Below are 24,086 nucleotides of genomic sequence, written 5' to 3' on the forward strand. Positions count from 1 at the left end.
TGCTGGAGTAACTTAGCGGGCAGGCAGCATTTCTGGATCGAAGGAATGGGCGACGTTTAGGGTCAAGACCCTGCTTCAGACGGTCTGAAGAAGGGTCTCGACCCTAAACGTCACCCATTCCTATCCAGAGATGCTGCCTGTCCCGCTGAGTTACTCCAGCATTTTGTATCTATCTTCAAAGAACGAAACAAGGTGATTTAATGAGAGCATTGAATTGTTGAGGGATTATTGATCAGGGATCAATGAATTCAAATTATCACCGAGACTGAGGAGAAAGACTGGGAGAGATACAAGGGACTCCAGTGGTAACGGCAGTTCAATACAAGGGACTCCAGTGGTAACGGCAGTTCAATACAAGGGACTCCAGTGGTAACGGCAGTTCAATACAAGGGACTCCAGTGGTAACGGCAGTTCAATACAAGGGACTCCAGTGGTAACGGCAGTTCAATACAAGGGACTCCAATGGTAACGGCAGTTCAATACAAGGGACTCCAGTGGTAACGGCAGTTCAATACAAGGGACTCCAGTGGTAACGGCAGTTCAATACAAGGGACTCCAGTGGTAACGGCAGTTCAATACAAGGGACTCCAGTGGTAACGGCAGTTCAATACAAGGGACTCCAGTGGTAACGGCAGTTCAATACAAGGGACTCCAGTGGTAACGGCAGTTCAATACAAGGGACTCCAATGGTAACGGCAGTTCAATACAAGGGACTCCAGTGGTAACGGCAGTTCAATACAAGGGACTCCAGTGGTAACGGCTGTTTGATGCCAGGATGATTGTGGGTTTGGAGAATTTATTTCCACTCAGTTGTTGTGGCAACGGAAGCAACTCAAGTACTGCTCTTCAAAGGCCAAGCGCAGCGTAGAGGGTGTGAGAGGACAGAATCAAGCAAAGCACGGTTTAGTTTAGTGTCACGTGTACCGAGGTACAGTGAAAAGCTGTTGTTGCGTGCTATCCAGTAAGCCGAATGACTGTACATGATTACAATCGAGCAGTTCACAGTGTCCAGACACATGACAAAGGGAATAACATAAATAACATCTAATGAACTGCTCTGCCATGGTTACATGTTCCTGATAGACATGGGCGTGCTGATGGAGAGCTGTATCCTGCAGCCACGAGCAAGTGGAAGGTCCACAGCCCTACTGAAGATTGATTAGATAATAAAGGCTTCTCATGTGCATCAGGTTCCACCCTTTCATAGTTCACCTGAAGAGTCTCGTCTCCTGCTCCCATCTCACTTCCCAGCAACCCATTCCAGCTGCTCCTCACTCAGTCTCTGTAACAAAACACTTCCTGACGTCTGCCAACATTACTTTTAATCCCATTTTTAATAAAATCATACATGACATTCCAGAATGGTCTGCAGCTGTGATTCCTTCAGTTTGGCAGCAGGAATATTCAAGCTGAAAAACAACAGCAAACCCTGAGCCAAACCACCCCCTCCCCCCACTCCCACTCCCTCCCTACTTCCCCCCCTACCCCTACTCCCCCTCCCCCCACTACTCCCCCCCACTCCCCCCCTACTCCCCCTCCCCCTACTCCCTCATCCCCCTACTCCCCCCTCCCCCACCCCACTCCCCCTCCCCCTATTTCCCTTCCCCGTACTCCCCCCTCCCCTCCTACTCCCCCCTCCCCCTCCTTCTCCCCCTCCCCCTACTCCCCCCTCCCCCTACTCCCCCCTCCCCCTCCTTCTCTCCCTCCCCCTACTCTCCCCTCCCCCTCCTTCTCCCCCTCCCCCTACTCCCCCAACCCCTACTCCCCCCTCCCCCTCCTTCTCCCCCTCCCCCTACTCCCCCCTCCCCCTCCTTCTCCCCCTCCCCCTACTCCCCCCTCCCCTACTATCACAGGACCCACCCAGCACCTCGGTCCAGTTCTGAGGTTTCTGCCTGACCTGACGGGACTCCCGCTGCTACCAGACAGTGTTCCAACCAGGGGTTGCTGCACAGACTGGATGACAAACTGTGCTCAGAAACGTTCTACTTTCCACCCCAGGAAACCAAAGCCTGCCAACCTCACACTGCCTGGGGCAAGGAAAGCGCAATGACATCTCTCCTCCAGACTCGCCATACTATGAACGTTTCCACAAGTGACGTTCAGCAGACCACTACTGGGAAGCAAGGCGTGCATTTGCTCACTTCTGGCTGGGAATCATCGTGCTGCCCTTTAGCTCGGAAACACTGAACTTGTTCAGGCTGATGAGCAGTGCAAGGTAATGCCTCGTTTACTTGTAAGCCCTCTCTAGTTGCTGACAACAGTTCCACTTTTCAAGAGAGATTTAGATTTAGCTCTCAGGGCTAAAGGAATTAAGGGATATGGGGAGAAAGCAGGAACGGGGTACTGACTGTGGATGATCAGCCGTGATCGAAGGGCCGAGTGGCCAACTCCTGCACCCATTTTCTATGTTTCTGTTTCTGTGCTAATGGCCAAGAGCTTTCATTGGAGCATTATTGGGTACAATTTGGCTGCATGAAGGAAGTAGATTTTAAAGAGTGATTGAGAGGGGAGCCGAGCAGAGAAACTGAGAGATTTTAAAAGAGAATGCCAGACTTTATTTTAAATAAGCTTTATTAATATTGAAAATTATATTTGAAAAATTCTGCAGTGCAATATTTCCAAGGTGTTATTTTGAATAAACAGTTATACAGACAATACTTGCTGATTTACAAAAAAAGTGTCTCTGGAGAACATGGTTCGGTGACGTTTCACAGAGTGCAGGAGTAACTCAGGGGGTCAGACAGCATCTGTGGAGAACATGGATAGGTGACGTTTCACAGAGTGCTGGAGTAACTCAGTGGATCAGGCAGCATCTCTGGAGAACATGGATATGTTACATTTCAGAGTGCTGGAGTAACTCAGCAGGTCAGGCAGCATCTGTGGAGAACATGGATAGGTGACGTTTCACAGAGTGCTGGAATAACTCAGCGGGTCAGGCAGCATCTGTGGAGAACATGGATAGGTGACATTTCTGGTCGAGACCCTTCTTGTGTGAATTAGGAGATAAGGATAGAAGAGGTATAAAATGTGAATCCATGGGAAGGGACACAGATGGAAGAGATTGGGGGAAGGGAGAGGGGGGCAATGTGGGCGCATACATGTGGGGCACAGGGAAGAGAGGGGAAATAAAATCAGTGGGAAGAAAGATGATATTGCCTATCGATGTTCTCCAGCGATGCTGCCTGACATGCTGAGTTCTTCCAGCACTGTGTGTCTTTTTTTTAAAGCTTTACTGTGCAAGGCAAGACTTACTACGGAGGAGAGAAATGGCCCTGCTACAATTTGAGTTTTTCTAGATCCCTTCTTTATCTTGAGGCCAGGGCAAAAGTCCTGCATTTACATCCCGCTGATGAACTGGAAGCTGACCTTGCAGTTTATCTGGGGTAGATAAGTCTCCAGGAAGACAGTAAAACGTTCTTGCTGTTGACATGACGACGGTGAATATAGAGAGTTGGGAGACACACACCTCCTGAATTACAATGTGCAGCAGCACAACAAGTCTGTCAGCTCAAGCTGCAAGCATTCACTGTGCTTACGAAGAAAGAAAATTAAAGTGAAGGAGATAACACGATCAACTTGTCAGTTTATATCACAACTCATGTGCAACCCAGACAATTATTCTCCTACTAGATTTATTTTATGACTTAAATATAAATTCCCACAAAATTAGACCGCTTGGAAGATGATGGAGTGTTTGAGTACTTGCCCGGACTTTGCATTGTAGAGCTGGCTGGCATGCACAGTCACCCAAACACTTCCACTCTGTTTCTCACAGTGTTTCAGTAACATATTAAACAATTGAAAAAACTTCTACAAACTTTTTGAAATAAAAAAAACCCACAAAACACTCTTGGGACACTTTAGACTTTAGAGATACGATGTGGAAACAGGCCCTTCAGCCCATCGAGTCTGCACTGACCAGCGATCACCGCATACACTAGCACTATCTTACATACTTGGGACAATTTACAATTTTTACCGAAGCTAATTAATCTACAAACCTGTATGTCTTTTGAATATGGGAGGAAACCAGAGCACCAGGAGAAAACCCATGTGGTCACAAGGAGAATGTACAAACTCCGTACAGACAGCACCTGTAGTTAGGATCGAACCCAGGTCTCTGGCGCTGTAAGTCCGCTGTTCCTGATCCTGGCCCCACTTCCTGCTCTGATTCCAGCAGATGCACTCTGCCGTGCCTCTGTCTGAAGAAGGGTCTCGACCTGAAACGTCACCCATTCCTTCTCTCCAGAGATGCTGCCTGTCCCGCTGAGTTACTCCAGCATTTTGTGTCTAACCTCTGTCTTCATGAGGGTTATGTTGAAAGATAATGGCATGACATGACATAAGTTGTATCATTTATCTGTCCGCTTGCAATCAGTAGAGGAAAGTTATTCATTTGCTAAAGGACGTGATGATTAGACCTCAGTATCCTTTCTGGAACTGAAGTATTAATATGATATCTGTGTGCTGCAATTTTCTGACAGTACTTTATCAAGGCATGAGGGATTTCAAGACAACATAACATTACATAACATATTTCAATAACATTAAAATGTCAATTTATTTATGATATTTCAAGACCTGGTTCAATCACATGCATATGATCCAAATCTTTATTTAGCCCTCTGCTTGCGAAGTTAATTAAAATTGGTTCCTGCTTCGCAGACTGTGAGAATTCTTCAGGCAGCTTGATGAGGTTATAGAACTGTCGCAGTTTTTTGGACTTTGGTTGGGCTGCATTTGGAAAGTTGGGTACAACATAGGTTGCTCCATTATGCAGTGGCTTTCGAGAGAAGAGAATGATCCCAGGGATGAGTGGGTTAATAAATGATGAGTGTTTGACGAAACTGGGCCTGTACTCGCTGGAGTTTAGAAGGTTGAGGAGGGACCTCATTGAAATTTACCGATAGTGAAAGGCCTGGATAGAGTGGATGTATAGTTTAATTTAGTTTAGTTTAGTTTAGTCTAGAGATACAGCACAGAAACAGGCCCTTTGGCCCACCGAGTTCGCACCAACCAGCGATCCCCACACATTAGTACTACGTACTTTAGAGAAAATTTACATTGATACCAAGCCTATTAACCTACAAACCTGCACGTCTTTGAAGTGTGGAAGGAAACCGAAGATCTTGGAGAAAACCCACGCAGGTCACGGGGTGAACGTACAAACTCCGTGAAGACAGCACCCGTAGTCGGGATCGAACCCGGGACCCTGGCGCTGAAAAGCAGTAACTCTACCCGCTGTGCCACCATTCCACATTGTGGAGAGGATGTTTCCACTAGTGGGAGAGAGATGCCATACGAGAGGGGTAAAGATAAAAGAGATTCAGCCCTTACATCCACCAGGTCGACACTGTAACACATGAAGCAATCTCCTGGTTTTGGCTCATAGGTGGCAGTGACTCATTTGTGATTAATCACCGTAGAATTGAAGAGAACATCCAATAAACAATTATTAAAAGTCGTTTGATACTGCAGAGGAAATCAATGCATGGAAATGTGCATAACTTCCACAACCTCACAGTCATCAGCTGAGAACAATTGTAGGTAAGGGTGCGGGTTTGTGAAATGTGACATTATATTCTACTCCTTTATCATTTCAGATCTCTCTGAAATGCTCCTGTTATTAGTTAGTCATTTAGTTCATTCATTGCCACGTTGGTTCCATTCGTAGGAATGTCTAGGACCAGAGGGCACAGCCTCAGAATAAAAGGACGTACCTGTAGAAAGGAGAGGAGAAGGAATTTCTTTCTTTAGTCAGAGAACCTGTGAACTTAGTTAGTGAACCTATGGAGTTCATTGCCACAGACTGTAGAGGCCAAGTCAATGGATATTTTTAAGGCAGAGATTGACAGATTCTTTACTCGTAAGGCAAGTTACTAACCAACGGCGTTACAGGGTGAAGGCAGGTTGAGAGGGAGAGATAGGTGGGCAAAATTAGGGCACATGGTATTGGGGGTAGAGGGTACTGACATGGATAGAAAATTGGTTGACAGACAGAAAGCAAAGAGTGGGGATAAATGGGTCCCTTTCGGAATGGCAGGCAGTGACCAGTGGGGTACCGCAAGGTTCGGTGCTGGGACCCCAGCTATTTACGATATACATTAATGACTTAGACGAAGGGATTAAAAGTACCATTAGCAAATTTGCAGATGATACTAAGTTGGGGGGTAGAGTGAATTGTGAGGAAGATGCAATAAGGCTGCAGGGTGACTTGGACAGGTTGTGTGAGTGGGGCGGATACATGGCAGATGCAGTTTAATGTAGATAAGTGTGAGGTTATTCACTTTGGAAGTAAGAATAGAAAGGCAGATTATTATCTGAATGGTGTCAAGTTAGGAGGAGGGGGAGTTCAACGAGATCTGGGTGTCCTAGTGCATCAGTCAATGAAAGGAAGCATGCAGGTACAGCAGGCAGTGAAGAAAGCCAATGGAATGTTGGCCTTCGTAACAAGAGGAGTTGAGTATAGGAGCAAAGAGGTCCTTCTACAGTTGTACCGGGCCCTGGTGAGACCGCACCTGGAGTACTGTGTGCAGTTTTGGTCTCCAAATTTGAGGAAGGATATTCTTGCTATGGAGGGGCGTGCAGCGTAGGTTCACTAGGTTAATTCCCGGAATGGCGGGACTGTCGTATGTTGAAAGGCTGGAGCGATTGGGGCTTGTATACACTGGAATTTAGAAGGATGAGGGGGGATCTTATTGAAACATATAAGATAATTAGCGGATTGGACACATTAGAGGCAGATAACATGTTCCCAATGTTGGGGGAGTCCAGAACAAGGGGCCACAGTTTAAGAATAAGGGGTAGGCCATTTAGAACGGAGATGAGGAAGAACTTTTTCAGTCAGAGAGTGGTGAAGGTGTGGAATTCTCTGCCTCAGAAGGCAGTGGAGGCCAGTTCGTTGGATGCTTTCAAGAGAGAGCTGGATAGAGCTCTTAAGGATAGCGGAAGTGAGGGGGTATGGGGAGAAGGCAGGAACGGGGGTACTGATTGAGAGTGATCAGCCATGATCGCATTGAATGGCGGTGCTGGCTCGAAGGGCTGAATGGCCTACTCCTGCACCTATTGTCTATTGTCTATTGTCTATTGTCTATCAGCCATGATTGAATGGTGAAGTAGACTTGATGGGCCAAATTGCCTAATTCAGCTCCTAAAACGTATGACTTCATGAACATGAGGTGCAGAGACTGGAATCTGCATCTCCAATGGCCCCAACCCATTCCCCAGGAGACACGTTTCCTGAGGTAGAACAAAGTGATCGCCCTTCTCCTTCACTGGTGTCAGAAGAGAAGAGGCAGCTGGGTGGTCCACAGATCCACGTCAATTATCCAACAGGCTCGTGGTGGGATTTCATCATCATTTGTCTTCATCAGAATGCCTTTATTTTCCCATATCTTATTTACGTGAAATATGGCCTACAATTGTTCAGAGTGCGACCAAAATATGGCCTACAATTGTTCAGAGTGCGACCAATGGGTAGGAGCTAGTACAAAGAGTGGGGCCGAAGGGTGAACGGAAGTACGTGTGACGGGGCTGAAAGGTGGGCGGTGGTACAAATAGTGGGGTCAAAGGGTGGGGGTAATACCAAGAGTGGAACTGAAAGGGGGGGATAGTACACAAAGTGGGGCTGAAGGGTGGGGATAGTACAGACTGGGACCGAATGGTAAGGGCAGGCACACAGTGGGGCCGAAGGGTGGGGATAGTACACACAGTAGGGCCATAGGGTGGAGGTAGTACACAGGGTGGGGCAGAAGGGTGGGGATAGTACAGGCTGTGGGGCCGAAGGGTGGGGATAGTACAGACTGTGGGGCCGAAGGGTGGGGATAGGACACACAAGAGAGAACCAGGAAACAAGACAATGTCCATCCCCCCAAGGGCGCAGGGTTTAAGGACAGAGGTGGACGCGACTGAACAACAACAATTAATGAATGTATGTACACACACTGACTGACTGTCTCTTGTTCTGCAGGTGTTCATTATTGTGAACAGACTTTATATTTGGACATTGGGGTCGAGAGAAACTGCAGATGCAGGAATGTGGAGCAAAACACAAAGTGCTGGAGGAACTCAGCGCCTGAAGTCGGGTCCTGACCCCAAACACGGTCTGTCCAAACACGGTCTGTCCACTGCCCCACAGACGCTGCCTGACCCGTCTGCATTGGGATGGCGCCGCGCTGTAAACCGGCGCAGTCCATCCCCTCCCTCTCCTCCCTCTGACCCGCCCGCGGGTTCTCGCTCCCCCCACAGCCGGCGGGGGCAGCAACACTGACCGGCACCTCCCGGCCACTCCCTCCATCCATCCATCTCTCCATCTCTCCCTCCCTCCCTCTCTCTCTCCATCTCTCTCTCCCTCCCTCCATCCCTCTCTTCATCCCTCTCCCTCTCTCTCTCTCTCTCCCCCCTCTCTCCCCCCTTTCCCCCACTCCCCTCCCTCCCCCCCTCCCCTCCTCCCCTCCCTCTCCCCCTCCCCTCTCTCCCTCCCTCCCTCCCTCCCTGTTTCTCAGTCAGTCTCAGCTCCACCGTTCACCGCGCGGTCACCAGCTCATCGCAGCCGCAGCCTCGCCCGGTGAGTGTCCGGTGTGGGAACGGGACCGGGGGGGGACATGGGGGAGAGGGGGGTGATATGGGGGTGGGGTGATATGGGGGGGGGGGAGGGGAAAGGGAGAGGGTCGCTTCGCCCAAAAGAGGGGGGAAACAGATTATCGCCCCGGTGCGTCTCTGATACGACTGGTCGAGCGGCTCCGGTGCGCGGCCGGTAACCGGGGGGTGGGGAGGTGGGTGATGGGGGTGAGATGGAGGTGGGGGACGGGGGGTGAGAGGGGGTGGGGGATTGTCTCCCCCAGAGGCGGGTGGAGGTAGGGTGGGGTGGGGGGGGTGGGTGAGGGGGGGGGGGGGGTGGGTGAGGGGGGGGGGGGTGGGTGATGGGGTGAGGGGGGGGGTGGGTGATGAGGGGGGGGTGGGTGATGAGGGGGGGGTGGGTGATGAGGGGGGGGGGGGTGGGTGATGGGGGGGGGGGTGGGTGATGGGGTGGGGGGGTGGGTGATGGGGTGGGGGGGTGGGTGATGGGGTGAGGGGGTGGGTGATGGGGTGAGGGTGGGGGGGGGGGGTGACTGTCTCCCCCAGGGGCAGGTGTAACGCGGCCAGGAGCCGCCCGTGGTGCGGCGGTGGGGACAATACAGGGGGCGGCGGGGCCGCGTTAACTCTCCGCACAATGAGACGGTTCCGTGGATGATGCTGGAGAACTGAGGCGCCCATTGTACGCGGGGCTGGGGAGGGAGGGAGGGGGGGGAGATGGATGGAGGGAGGGAGGGAGATGGAGGGAGGGAGGGAGGGAGATGGGAGGGAGGGAGGGAGGGAGATTGAGGGAGGGAGGGGGGTGACGGGCGCCGCAGGCGGGGTTCTCTCCCCGGGTCGCAGATGCTCCGAACTGCGCTGGCCTCTGGAGGTGATGGATACGGGGAGATGGTGGATACGGGAAGGTGGTGGATACCGGGAAGTGGTGATACGGGGGGGGGGTGGGGGGGGTGGGGTGGTGGTGGTGGATACGGGGGTGGTGGCGGCGGTGGATATGGGGGGTGGTGGATACGGGGGTGGTGGCGGTGGATATGGGGGGGGGGGGGTGTTGGATACGGGAGGTGCGTTGGCCCTCAGTGGACAGAGGTGATCAATGACATCCTTGTGCTGTTGGATGTGCAGGTGTTGAGGGACCGGCTTTTGCAGGAAGTCCTGGCTGAGATACACGGATCCTAATCATAATGGGTAGAATGGATGTGCGGGCCGAATGGCTTCTGCCTGTCATTCGCTGCTTGTGTTGTAGCTTCTGTCTGGGGCTGGTTTGGGGACGTGTTTTGAGGCAGATTGTTGTGTTTGTGGGGCCGCGGTCACGTTGTCTACCGTCTGCCGCAGGATTGGTGCGGGTGGAGATGGACTCAGCGGGCCGGGCAGCGTCTCTGGAGAAAAAAGGATGGGTGATGTTTTGGGTCGGGACCCTTCATGAGGCTAAAAGTATGGGTGGGGGAGGGGTAAAGAGCTGGAGGTGAGAAAAGAATAGGTGCCCAACATTAACCTCGGGTCGGGCTGGCTTACCAAGGAAAGACACAGAGTGCTGGAGTAACTCAGCGGGTCAGGCAGCATCTGTGGAGGACATGGATAGGTGATGGTTCGGGTGGGGACGCTCCTTCACACTGATTGGGGCGGGGGGGGGGGGGTGGGTTGGGGAACACCACAGCTAGAAGAGTTACCTTGCAGCATTCAGTCTGAAGGTCACTTCAATAGACAATAGATGCAGGAGTAGGCCATTCAGCCCTTCGAGCCAGCACCGCCATTCAATGCGATCATGGCTGATCACTCTCAATCAGTACCCCGTTCCTGCCTTCTCCCCATACCCCCTCACTCCGCTATCCTTAAGAGCTCTATCCAGCTCTCTCTTGAAAGCATCCAACGAACTGGCCTCCACTGCCTTCTAAGGCAGAGAATTCCACACCTTCACCACTCTCTGACTGAAAAAGTTCTTCCTGATCTCCGTTCTAAATGGCCTACCCCTTATTCTTAAACTGTGGCCCCTTGTTCTGGACTCCCCCACCATTGGGAACATGTTTCTTGCCTCTAATATGTCCAATCCCCTAATTATCTTATATGTTTCAATAAGATCCCCCTCATCCTTCTAAATTCCAGTGTATACAAGCCTAATTGCTCCAGCCTTTCAACATACGACAGTCCCGCCATTCCGGGAATTAACCTAGTGAACCTACGCTGCATGCCCTCAATAGCAAGAATATCCTTCCTCAAATTTGGAGACCAAAATTGCACACAGTACTCCAGGTGCTGTCTCACCAGGGCCCGGTACAACTGTAGAAGGACCTCTTTGCTCCTATACTCAACTCCTCTTGTTACGAAGGCCAACATTCCATTGTCTTTCTTCACTGCCTGCTGTACCTGCATGCTTCCTTTCAGTGACTGATGCACTAGGACACCCAGATCTCGTTGAACATCCCCTCTTCCTAACTTGACACCATTCAGATAATAATCTGCCTTTCTATTCTTACTTCCAAAGTGAATAACCTCACACTTATCTACATTAAACTGCATCTGCCATGTATCCGCCCACTCACACAACCTGTCCAAGTCACCCTGCAGCCTTATTGCATCTTCCTCACAATTCACACTACCCCCCAGCTTGGTATCATCTGCAAATTTGCTAATGGTACTTTTAATCCCTTCATCTAAATCATTAATGTATATCGTAAATAGCTGGGGTCCCAGCACCGAACCTTGCGGTACCCCACTGGTCACTGCCTGCCATTCCGAAAGGGACCCATTTATCCCCACTCTTTGCTTTCTGTCTGTCAACCAATTTTCTATCCATGTCAGTTCCCTACCCCCAATACCATGTGCTCTAATTTTGCCCACTAATCTCCTATGTGGGACCTTGTCGAAGGCTTTCTGAAAGTCGAGGTACACCACATCCACCGGCTCTCCCCAGTCAATTTTCCTAGTTACATCCTCAAAAAATTCCAGTAGATTTGTCAAGCATGATTTCCCCTTCATAAATCCATGCTGACTCGGAATGATCGTGTTACTGCTATCCAAATGCTCAGCAATTTCGTCTTTTATAATTGACTCCAGCATCTTCCTCACCACTGATGTCAGACTAACTGGCCTATAATTACCCGTTTTCTCTCTCCCTCCTTTCTTAACATTAACTTGTTAGTAACAGTACAGTCATAGAGCTGTACATCAGGTAACAGGCCCTTTGGCCCACCAGGTCCATGATGACCAGGTTGGCATTACTGGGCTAGTCCCATTTGCCTACATTTAGCCCCTGGCCCAGTGAACCCCCCCCCCCCCCCCCCCCCACCCATAGACCCACCCAGTGTCTTAAATATGGTCATTGTATCCATTTCTATAGCTTCTTCTGGCAACATTCCAGATACAGGACTAACCTCTGAATGAAGAAGTTTCATATTTTTTATTTTCATATTTCAGATACAGTGCGGAAACAGGCCTTTTCGGCCCCACCAAGTCCGCACCGCCCAATGATCCCCGCACACTAACACTATCCTACACTATCCTACACACACTAGGGACAATTTTTACATATACCCAGTCAATTAACCTACATACCTGTACGTCTTTGGAGTGTGGGAGGAAACTGAAGATCTCGGAGAAAACCCACGCAGGTCACGGGGAGAACGTACAATCTCCGTACAGACGGCGCCCGTAGTCAGGATCGAACCTGAGTCTCCGGCGCTGCATTCGCTGTAAAGCAGCAACTCTACCGCTGCGCTACCGTGCCGCCCCTGAGTTGCCCCTGAGCTCCCTCTTACATCTCTCCACCTCACCTTAACCCTGTGCCCTCGAGTTTTAGAATCTTTTACTCAAAGGGAAAAGTAACTGAGCGTTCCCCTTATCCATGCCCCCATGAACATGTACGTTATTTATCAATGCTGAATGTCTTGTCATGGTGGGATTACAAGTTACATTAGCTGATAAGGAGTAATAACCCCCTCTCCACCCCCCCCCCCCCCCCATAGGGGGGCAACCCCTGGGGCTGAGCTCCTGCCCTCCCAGATGCTGCATGGTTCATTGGGCAACCTGTGAAAGGCCAGCTGGGCACCCGGTCTGAAAAAAGATCCCGTCCTCAAACATCATCTCCCTCTGCAGATGCTGCCTGACCCGCTGAGTTCCTCCAGTACTTTGCTTCTTGCTCAGGATTCCTGCACCTGCAGTCTCTTGTAATATTGTTGGTTGTACTGAAGGCTGGGCCTGCAATGAAGGAATGTAACAATGTTTCTGCTGGACGGACTCTTCTGCCATGTTGGGATGTAACAGATGGAGACTAGGTCGTAATATAACTAAACTTAAAATACAACTTGATTTTATATTACCATAAGTAATATTCCAAAAATGTGCTGGAGGAACTCAGTGGGCCAAGCAGCATCTGTGGAGGGATCCTGCTCCAGACTGATGGGATTAGAGGACAGAATGCAGGAAACCAGAGGTGTGTGGGGGAGGGGGTGGGCAGAATGGACAAAGCCTGACTCACAGAGATCACGAGGACATGACTAGGAGCAGAATTAAACCATTCGGCCCATCAAGTCCACTCCGCCATTCAATCATGGCTGATCTATCTCTCCCTCCTAACATCATTCTCCTGCCTTCTCCCCATAACCTCTGACACCTGCACTAATCAAGAATCAAGATCCTCCAGTACTTTGAGTTTTGCTCACGATTTCAACATTGCATCCTCTTGTGCCTCTGAGTAATGTTCCACGATGCTTTAACAATTGATCAGTGGAAGAAAAGGTCGAGGCATTGGGACTGGGGACTGCAGGCTCGATCATGCTTTCAAGAAGAGGCCAAGGATTTTAAAATCCAAGCATTGCCTGATTGAGATTGGGTGATGAGTTTGGGTTGAAGGTCCATTGCTGCTTCCAGAGAATTGCAGAAAATCCCAACTTCGTGCAAAGCAACAGAATGTACAGAAATTACATTGGAGTTCACTATTGCTATTTGCAAAGAAAAGACCGCTAGAAAGTTCAGAGGTACCTTCAGAGGTCAGGGCTAAAAATGCCCGGATTATTATGGTAATTACTTAAAGGACTTGCAATGTGAAATTTGGGGATGGATATCATTGTTGTGATTGAAAATTAATTAGATGCAGAGTAACAAAAGGGGTGGGCATCATATAACCCCCCGTAGAGAAGGTCACTTATTCTCTCCTGCATATTTGGAAGAACTTGTTTCTCATTAGTGTCTCCAGCCTGCATAAATTGGTGAGACAATATTCACCCCTTTGTTGCCTGAAGCTAAAGCTTCATAGCCATAAACTGCTGTTGTCAGATCAAACAGAAACTAATTAGATGAATGCAAAAGGCAGTGGAATTTTAAGAATCTCCTGGCATGGGGATTTGTCATGGCTCCACTGTGATTGACTCCAGGCTCTGCGACTCAATGCTTTGCATGCAAGATTTTCAACCTATTGCCTTTTTTCTTCAACGTTCTCCTCTGATACAAGCCTCCTTGTACATCAAACAAACGTCAGAATTGCTTTCATGCTGAGCGGCATTGCAGTGCTGTGGTAGAGAGACCGAGGAAATTGGTGCAAAGTGGAGTATTTGGAGAGTTCCATCGCTTCTGATTCGGAGCGTGAGGATGTCGATGCAATAAGGCGTGAGTCTGCTGTTGCCAGGGTGGGGAACCGGGTTGGGCAGTGAACTGCCTCTTCTGTAAGCAAAACATGATGACTTGTTCACACAACTTCCATCACTATGTGGCATAGAAGTGAAATTACCACGGCTAAAGCAATAATCTAATTGCCTTTTGATTCAGCACATTTATTTAAAATATATTTCTATTCCATTGCCTTAATTTAAAAAGAAGAATGTGTTATTAAATGTTTCGAAACACAAGTTCAAATAACTTGCAAATGAAAAACATCGAACAGCACAGGAACAGGCCCTTCAGCCCACAATGCCTGTGCTGTACACGATGCCAAACTAAACTAATCTCTCTGCCTGCACATGGTCCATATCCCTCCATGCCCTGCATATCCATGTGTATGTCTCGAAGTCTCTTAACTGTCCACTATAGCATCTGCTTTCACCATCCTCCCTGGCAGTGCCTTCCATAGATTCAGCACCCTCTGTGTTAAAAAAAAAAACATGCCCTGGACATCTAACTTAAACTTTGCACTTCTCACCTTAAAGCCAGAATGGAGATAATGTGGAATTTCTTTCACCAGAGGGTGGTGAATCTATGGTACTCATTGCCACAGATGGCTGTGGAGGCCAAGTCATTGGGTATTTGTAAAGTATTGACTGATAGATTCATGATTACTACGGGTGTCATAGGTTACGGTGAGAAGGCTGGAGATTGGGGTTGAGAGGGAGAGATAGTTCCGTCATAATTGAATGGCGGGATAGAATAAATGGGCTGAATGGCCTAATTCTGCTCCTGTCTTATGATCTTGTATTGATAGGAAGGGTTTAGAGGGTTATGGGCCAAATGCAGGCAAATAGGACTACCTTGGTTGGCACGAATGTGTTGGGCTGAAGAAGGGTCTCGACCCTAAAAGTCACCTATTCCTTCTCCAGAGATGCTGCCTGTCCCACTGAGTTACTCCAGCATTTTGTCTATCTTATTGTTGGTCTGAAGGACTTGTTTCCTGGCTCAATGACTGACTCTATTTCCCTCCACGGATGCTGTCTGACACGCTGAGTTTCAGAGACCAGAGAGGTTTCTCGTTAGAAACGCCACACACGCACAAGTGGATAAGCCTGTCGGCGCCCTGATATTTCACTCCTGTATCTCTTTGTGGCATCATTTTATTTTCTTGTTTTCCAAGATGAAAGTGGCCTAGATAATGTGTGAAGGTTAAGATGAGCTATTTGTGATCATGTGAAGTTTTCTGACATTTGCTACACATACATTTCACACTGGTAATGTTCTAACTCAGATCAGATTATACCTGGTTAGATAGTGTAAGAAAATAACTGCAGATGCTGGTACAAATCGAAGGTATTTATTCACAAAGTGCTGGAGTAACTGAGCAGGTCAGGCAGCATCTGGTTAGATTATACTCCTGCAGTCAGGTCACAGCTGGAAGCAAGGCTACAGCTACAGGGCATGGAATATATGGAATAACAACTGCCCTTCATAAAGCAGATGCTGAAATCTGAAGCAGACAGCAAACTGCTGGAAGAAGGCAGTAGGTCAAGCAGCATCTGTGGAGGGAGAGGGATGAACGTTTCAGGTGCTGGTATCGGCAGGATACCCCACAGGGTGGCCCAGTGTGGGGCAACCTTCAGCATGAGGGCCACTGGTTGTTTCAGGGTGGGTGGTGGGGTTGCATCGTGCATTAATCCCTCCCCACCCAAGGACTGTGCATGGGAAACATTGGGGTCATGAGTCTCTCTAATGCCCAACCCATCAGCCTGGGACTGATCCAGACCTTCCTGCTTCCTAAAGGCAGAGCTGGCAGGACATACAACCGTGGAAGGGGCAGCATTGCCTCATTTATCATATTATCTTGTATCAGAGAGGGAGGCCATTCAGCCCACGGGGCCTGTGCTGGCACTCAGTCCCCACCCCCACCCATCACTGTACCTGGGTGACCCATCACTGTACCTGGGCACCTGTGACAGTAACAATCCTACAGCAGTAAGCCTGTCTCTCATGCGTTGTGTTCCTGCCACTCACCCACACCGGGGGAGTCACGGCACGTTTTGTGTAGGAAGGAACTGCAGATGCTGATTTAAATCAAAGATAGACACAGAATGCTGGAGTAACTCAGCAGGTCAGGCAGCATCTCTGGAGAGAAGGAATGGGTGACGTTTCGGGTCGAGACCCTTCTTCAGACATGTTTTGGCGTGTGGGAGGAAATCAGACTCCCAGCGGAAACCCAGTGGGACCTGCAAACTCCACGCAGGCAGCACCAGAAGTCGGGGTTGAAGCCGACAGCAGCACTACCCGCTGCACGGCTTTGCCCCGCATTGTTAATGTTCACCCTGGGGTTTGATTGGGGTTTGAGTTCCCTGATTAATGTAACAATAGAAGCCAGATATTCTTCTGGAGCATCCATAGTTTCAAGCACTCATCAGAATCTATCAATTACAACAATCTATTACAGAAGCAATTTATTCCAAAGGCAACTTTGATTGAATTTTTTTAAATGAATCTCGATCAAGATGACATGATAATCGCACTCTCTATCATTTCTTTCCTTGGTCTCCTGCCAGCACACAAACAGAATCTCCACCAGTGGCAGATTTCCAATCCTCTGGCAACCACAAGTTCTAGATTGTGTGGTGGGGAGATCTCACAAATACCAGATTGGTGCCCAGTGTGAGGTTGGGTGTGAAGCAACAAAGCACAGTTGTTGGGGTCCAGACCCCAATTTTCCATTCCTTTCCATTGACAGAAGGAAAGTAAAGGGAAATGGGCCATGAGGTTTATGGGGCAGCGTACAGGAGACTTGTGGAGGCAGAGCACAGGAGACCAGTGGAGCCAGAGCACAGGAGACCAGTGGAGCCAGAGCACAGGAGACCAGTGGAGGCAGAGCACAGGAGACCAGTGGAGGCAGAGCACAGGAGACCAGTGGAGGCAGAGCACAGGAGACCAGTGGAGCCAGAGCACAGGAGACCAGTGGAGGCAGAGCACAGGAGACCAGTGGAGGCAGAGCACAGGAGACCAGTGGAGCCAGAGCACAGGAGACCAGTGGAGCCAGAGCACAGGAGACCAGTGGAGCCAGAGCACAGGAGACCAGTGGAGGCAGAGCACAGGAGACCAGTGGAGGCAGCCCTGGTCACCAGCTGGTGAGGAACCGAGGGAATACATTTAAAACTCTATTAAATATTGCCAAGTACAAAGGGTTGTCCTCATGTAGCTTTAATGCGATGGAGACACGTATCCCACAGCGAGATAATCTGCCTCACTCAGAGACGCAGCAAACTGCAGCTGCTGGGATCTCCAGCAAGTCGGACAATATCTGTGGAAGGAATGGACAGACAACGTATCTGGTGGGGACCCTTCAGACCGATGGAGTAGGGGGGAGAAAGCTGGACAACAGGTGGGGGTGAGGCAAAGGCTGGCAAGTGATAGGTGGATACAGGTGAGGGGAGGAGGCCACATCATGGGATGCTTTATCCAACTGTCTGCCTATTGACCCCCCCTCCCCCTCACCTGTGCTCACCTATTACCTGCCTTGCTTTGTCCTGCCTCTCCTCTCTCCCAGGTTTCTTTATTCCTCTCCTCCGCAATCAGGCTTAAGAAGGGTCCCGACCAAAAATGTTGGCTATCCATGTTCTGCAGAGATGCTGCCTGACCCGCTGAGTTGCTCCAGCACTCTGTTAGTTTTGTTTAGCTCCACAAGTACTTTTGCTGTTTGACAATAGACAATAGACAATAAGTGCAGGAGTAGGCCATTCAGCCCTTCGAGCCAGCACCGCCATTCAATGCGATCATGGCTGATCACTCTCAATCAGTACCCCGTTCCTGCCTTCTCCCCATACCCCCTCACTCCGCTATCCTTAAGAGCTCTATCCAGCTCTCTCTTGAAAGCATCCAACGAACTGGCCTCCACTGCCTTCTGAGGCAGAGAATTCCACACCTTCACCACTCTCACTTCTATCATCAGTTCAACTGTGTTGACTATGGCTGATGTAACAGTGAAGTGTCACATGGCTAACCTCCTTGACATTGTAGTCTTTGTTCTGTAACGGGATGAATGAATTGTAGGGTAAACATATGGATCTACTTTCAGCAGTTAAACTGTCAGATCTGACGGCAGGACTTGACCAGAGTAGCAGGCTGGATATAACCAGAGCAGTCAATACTGGAACCAGCAAGTCAGCAACTATTTAGTCAGTGAGCAAAGTCTCCAATCAAAGTAGGGAATTGACCGATTGAAAGATGCAGCAAGTTAACAGGCCATTCGGCCACCGAGTCCACACCGACCATCGATCACCCGTTCACACCAGTTCCATGTTATCCCACTTTCTCATCCACTCCCTACACACAAGGGGCAAGTTACAGAGGGCCAATTAACCTACAAACCCGCATGTCTTCGGGCAGAAGCCGAAGCACCTGGAGGAAACCCACACGATCATGGGGAGAACGTGCAAACTCCACACAGACAGCACCTGAGCTCAGGATTGGACCTGGGTCCTGGCCACTCTGCAGCCCATGTCAACGTTAAATCACAGTACACCAATCATACAATCCACAAGGTGAACATCCACATCGATGCAGATAAAGCAATGTTGTAACATGCAGACTAACTGGGTTGGACATGACCCAGAGGGATATCATTACCTGAGATGTATGAAATGCTAAATGCCTTTGAGAGAGAGTCAGTAGATTGTCCTGTTGGAAAGAGACATGCTTGTTTGGGCTGGGAGAAGGTTGATGAAAGAGTGCTGGATTTTAACAGGTCCTGGAGGCTCCAGCCACCCACCAAAGTCGCTGTGGCTGTGTAAGGGAGCTGGATGTATTGCCTGGGGTAAACGGCCACTGACTATTTAATATCAAGAAGTCTTTTATTCTGGCAGCGTCCGATGTGGAGGAGCCTTGGGTCGAGACGGCTGGTAGACTGAGAGCAAAGACCATCCCTGGCTGCTGATCTGCAGATGAGCGGGGTCATGGATTAGGGACTTGGAACGCAAAAGTCGAGATGTCTTGCCAGCACCCATTAGCACAAATCAGGGCAGGAGCTGGGAAACTGAAGTCACAGTTTGGCAACGTAGTCGTTCAGTCATTGTTTATTTTCTTGCAGTAAAAATAGTGAAAGCGAAGAATGAGAGAGATAATGCAGTTTTCAAATGTTGGAGGAATTTCGGAGCTGCTTTTACTGGCCCTGAAATACAATCACAAAATGGCGTAAATCTCAGTGGGTCCAACTACATGTGTGGAATGTATGTGCAGGAAGGAACTGCAGGTGCTGGTTTACACCAAACATAGACACAAAATGCTGGAGTAACTCAGCGGGACAGGCAGCATCTTTGGAGAGAAGGAATGAGTGAGGTTTCGGGTCTGAAGGAGGGTCTCGCCCCAAAACGTCACCCATTCCTTTTCTCCAGAGATGCTGCCTGTCCCGTTGAGTTACTCCAGCACTTTGTGTCTACGTGTGGAAGGAGGGTCTGTCTTACGGACCCAAGCCTCCCTCAGTGGATTCGCAATGACCCCCTGGCACAGTGGAGTGTGTGATTGGGGCCAGTCTACATGCACGCAGTTCCTTGTTCAGAGTGAGCTCCTCACAAACCTCTTCCCTCTTTTGCAGGTGGTTCTAATCGCCAGCTTCATCATGGTGAAGGCTGGGTACAGCTTCTCCGACAAGCCGCTGAAGGAGCAGGGTGGGGACGATGGCTTTGATAACATCCCCCTGATCACTCCGCTAGATGTCAACCAGCTGGAGCAGCCCCTTCCTGAGAAGGTATGTGGACATCCAGTCAGTACGATCGCCTCCTTACACTAGGAGTAACTCGATACAGCATTCGGTGACGTCCCAAACCTGCTCAATGTGTGCAGGATGTAGAGGCGTTGATGGGCTTTCTTTGTATTAGGTTAGTTTAGTTACTGCATGGAAACAGGCCCTTCAGCACACCATCCAAACTGACCATTGATCACCCGTTCACACTAGTCCTGTCTTATCCCACTTTCTCTGCCACTCCCGACACACTAGGGGCAATTTACAGAGGGTCAATAAACTACAAACCCGCACGTCTGTGGGATGTGGGAGAAGGAAACCGAAGCACCCGGAGGAAACTCACATGGTCACAGGGAGAACATGCAAACTCCACACAGACAGCACCAGTCGACCAAGAAGCCCACCTACGCTGGTCCTTAGTGGCCATTTCCTGCTCCTGTCCCAGTACAAGCTGCAGCAGAGTTGTTGATCCACTGAAACGAGTGACCAGGCCACTGGCCAATCCCATTCACCAGCTCTGTGTTTGAGGGGGAACGGGCCAATGTTTTTGTGATTGGTCCATTGTAATCCAGCAAAGTAATGATATATTTAATGTTCTGTGGAGACAAGCTTGATTGGGGCATTTAATGAGGTGGTGTTCAGGCCTGGATTAATGCCTTCGAGATGGCTAACGGATCAGTGTCATTGAGCAAAGAGATTCAAGCAGTCCAAAAGGTAAATGGTTCAGTAAAGTAACCGGTGATTAAGAAAGGCCGTTGTTCTGTTGCTCCAGTGATATCCCTCCTCAGCACCTGCTGCTCATTGTACCATCTCCTGAGCCCAACGTCCATGGATCTCCTCCAGGTTCCTGCGGCCCCTTGTCCCACTGCACAACACTGCTAAACATCTGCATGTGTGGATCACTGCGAATGCACAAACTACATCACCATCTCCAGCAACGAACAAATGTTCAAGATGGTCTGGAAACATTAATTACACGGGATTAAACCTGATCCAATGTACATGGACATGTGTGATCTTTCTTGTGAGGGACTTGGAATGCAAAAGTCAGAATGTCTTGCCACATCTGCACAGGGCTTTGTGAGCCCACATCTGCAGTGCTGGATACAGTTTGGAGATGTGCTCTCCTTTTAACTGCTCTGATCTAGTTTTAATAGACAGTTTTAGAAGTAATAAAGGTTTTATGAAACCAACTCTTTACCTCTATTTTATCATTCAATAATAGACAATAGACAATAGGTGCAGGAGTAGGCCATTCAGCCCTTCGAGCCAGCACCGCCATTCAATGCGATCATGGCTGATCACTCTCAATCAGTACCCCGTTCCTGCCTTCTCCCCATACCCCCTCACTCCGCTATCCTTAAGAGCTCTATCCAGCTCTCTCTTGAAAGCATCCAACGAACTGGCCTCCACTGCCTTCTGAGGCAGAGAATTCCACACCTTCACCACTCTCTGACTGAAAAAGTTCTTCCTCATCTCCGTTCTAAATGGCCTACCCCTTATTCTTAAACTGTGGCCCCTTGTTCTGGACTCCCCCAACATTGGGAACATGTTTCCTGCCTCTAATGTGTCCAATCCCCTAATTATCTTAGTTTCAATAAGATCCCCCCTCATCCTTCTAAATTCCAGTGTATACAAGCCCAATCGCTCCAGCCTTTCAACATACGACAGTCCCGCCATTCCGGGAATTAACCTAGTGAAGTTTGAATGTGGGGGGGGACTGGCAGAATGTGAGTGAGATGGCTTGCTGGGCTTTGCTGGAAGCTGACAGGGAGAGTATCTCAGCCTTCCCTGTGTACCTGGTGCCAGGTGTAGCACAAGAACGGAGCCGTCAGTGGTTGGCGTTGTCCTCACCCCTGGCACCAATGTGCCTTTTCCATCCCTTTCACATCCATCTATTACTTTGCTGCAAAAAAGGACACAGAGTGCTGGAGTAACTCAGCGGGTCAGGCAGCATCCCTGGAGAACATGGGTAGGTGACGTTTCACAGAGTGCTGGAGTAACTCAGCGGGTCAGGCAGCATCCCTGGAGAACATGGGTAGGTGACATTTCGAGCTGGGATCCTTCTTCAGACTGATTGTAGGGAGAGGTGGAAAAACAGCTGGGAGAGAAGAGGGAGGACAAAACGTGGTGGGTACCGGGTGAGGGAAGGGAGAATTGTGACAGGAAGATGGTTGGAACAAACAACAGATTAAAGCAGCTGGTGTAAATGAAAAGGATGGAATTGTGAAGCCAGAGTCTGTTTGTGTGAGGATTACACTCCTGACTCCCGAGAGTTGGGCAGGGAAACTGGAATATTGTCTAATAGGGGCAGGGAGACCAATGTCACACAGCACAGGCCCTTCGGCCCAACTTGCCCACACTGACCAACATGCCCTATCTACACCAGTCCCATTTGCCTGCATTGGGCCCATATCCATCTAAACCTTTCCCATCCATGTACCTGTCCAAGTGTCTATTAAATGTTGTTATAGTACCTTCCCCAACTACATTCTCAGGCAGCTTGTTCCATGTACTCAATAACCTCTGTGTGTGAAAAGGTTGTCCCTCGGTTTGCTGTTAAATATTTCTCCTCTCTCCTTAAATGTATGTCCTCTGCTTCTCGATTCCCCCACCCTGGGTAAAAGACTCTGTGTATGAATCCCTCTGCACTTTGTGCTGGCTGAATCTGACCTCTGTATCTGTGTCCTACTGCAGGTGGTGGTGAAGACCAGGACTGAGTACCAGATCCAGCAGAAGAAGAAGAAGAAGTTGCATATCCCTGGGATCAAGAAGCTCAACATTAACTTCTACGCCGAGTTCTCTGAGAAAGTCAAGGTAATCTGCACCACCCGCCGCGTGTCCAAACGTTCTGCCCCCTTGGTCCTTGCTCTTCCCATTATGTGACCTCCTTACAGGCATTACCGGATATTACCTGCAGTGGGAGAGTCTAGGACCAGAGGGCACAGTCTCAGAATAAAAGGACGCACTTTAGAAAGGAGATGAGGATGAATGTCTTTAGTCAGAGGGTGGTGAATCTGTAGGATTCATTGCCACAGGCGGCTGTGGAGGCCAAGTCAGTGGGTATTGTGATAGATTCTTGATTAGTACGGGTGTCAGGGGCAATGGGGAGAAGGCAGGAGAATGGGGTTGAGAGGGGAAGATAGATCAGTCATGATTGAATGGTGGAGCAGACTAGATGGGCTGAATGGCCTCCCCTGCTCCTTTGTCTTATGGTGTTATTTGCTTTGATTTGTGCAGCTGACAGGGTTGATCCTCATCACCATGGCCTTCCTTGCCTGCCTCTTGATGCTGGTCATGTACAAGGCCTTCTGGTACGACCAGCTCAGCTGCCCTGAAGGGTTTGTATTTAAGGTAAGCTGACATCAAGTTTCTGTGACTTCCATGCATTACCGAGTCCATGCCGGCTGTGGGATGTGGGAGGAGACCAAAGCACCCGGAGGAAACCCACGCGGTCACGGGGAGAACGTACATACTCCGTACAGACAGCACCCGTAGTCGGGATCGAACCCGGGTCTCTGGCGCTGTGAGGCAGCAACTCTACCATTGTGCTGCCTGCTGGAATATATCTATGCATCGCACAACACTCAGACACGAAACGGCACCCATTCCTTCTCTCCAGAGATGCTGCCTGTCCCGCCCAGTTACTCCGGCTTTTTGTGTCTGTCTACGGTGTCAACCAGCATCTGCAGTTCCTTCCTGCACACAACACTGTTATATCACAGTGGTGCAAAACACTATTCAATACACTGTGTAGTCACTGTACCAATACACTGTGTAGTCACTGTACCAATACACTGTGTAGTCACTGTACCAACACACAGTACCACTCACTATGCCACTGATTTACACTGAAGCACCATTCAGCAACGTACAATGTACTGCACAATGGTCGTGTACTGACGACAACAATACACAGCTCACTGCCACTGCACAGCTTCACCCTTCAATGGTGTATTTTTGATCGTGTGTGATCTATGACTCGTTATCTGAACACTTTACTGCACCACTCTGCACCCAGGCTCTGCACATTCAAGAGTCTGTGTTTAATTGTCACATGTACTGAAATGGAGCAATGATATTCTTACTTGCAACAGCAACAATCTGAAAAAGGATCTCGGCACGAAATGTCACCCATTCCTTCTCTCCAGAGATGCTGCCT

General features: G+C 49.4%; 1 protein-coding gene across 1 annotated transcript in view; it reads left to right on the top strand.

Annotated features, from left to right (window-relative positions):
* The first annotated feature begins 8,345 nt into the window (after nt 1-8,345).
* Nucleotides 8,346-24,086, top strand: part of caly (calcyon neuron-specific vesicular protein) — a 28,963-nt gene continuing 13,222 nt past the window's right edge. Inside the window, exons 1-4 of the mRNA XM_078428515.1 lie at nt 8,346-8,566; nt 19,778-19,930; nt 22,622-22,741; nt 23,165-23,278. Coding sequence (XP_078284641.1) covers nt 19,802-19,930; nt 22,622-22,741; nt 23,165-23,278 — 363 coding nt within the window. The 5' untranslated portion in view covers nt 8,346-8,566; nt 19,778-19,801. The remainder of the gene's footprint in view (nt 8,567-19,777; nt 19,931-22,621; nt 22,742-23,164; nt 23,279-24,086) is intronic.

The sequence above is a fragment of the Rhinoraja longicauda genome, chromosome 35 (genome assembly GCF_053455715.1).
Source record: "Rhinoraja longicauda isolate Sanriku21f chromosome 35, sRhiLon1.1, whole genome shotgun sequence".
NCBI classification, from domain to species: Eukaryota; Metazoa; Chordata; class Chondrichthyes; order Rajiformes; family Arhynchobatidae; genus Rhinoraja; species Rhinoraja longicauda.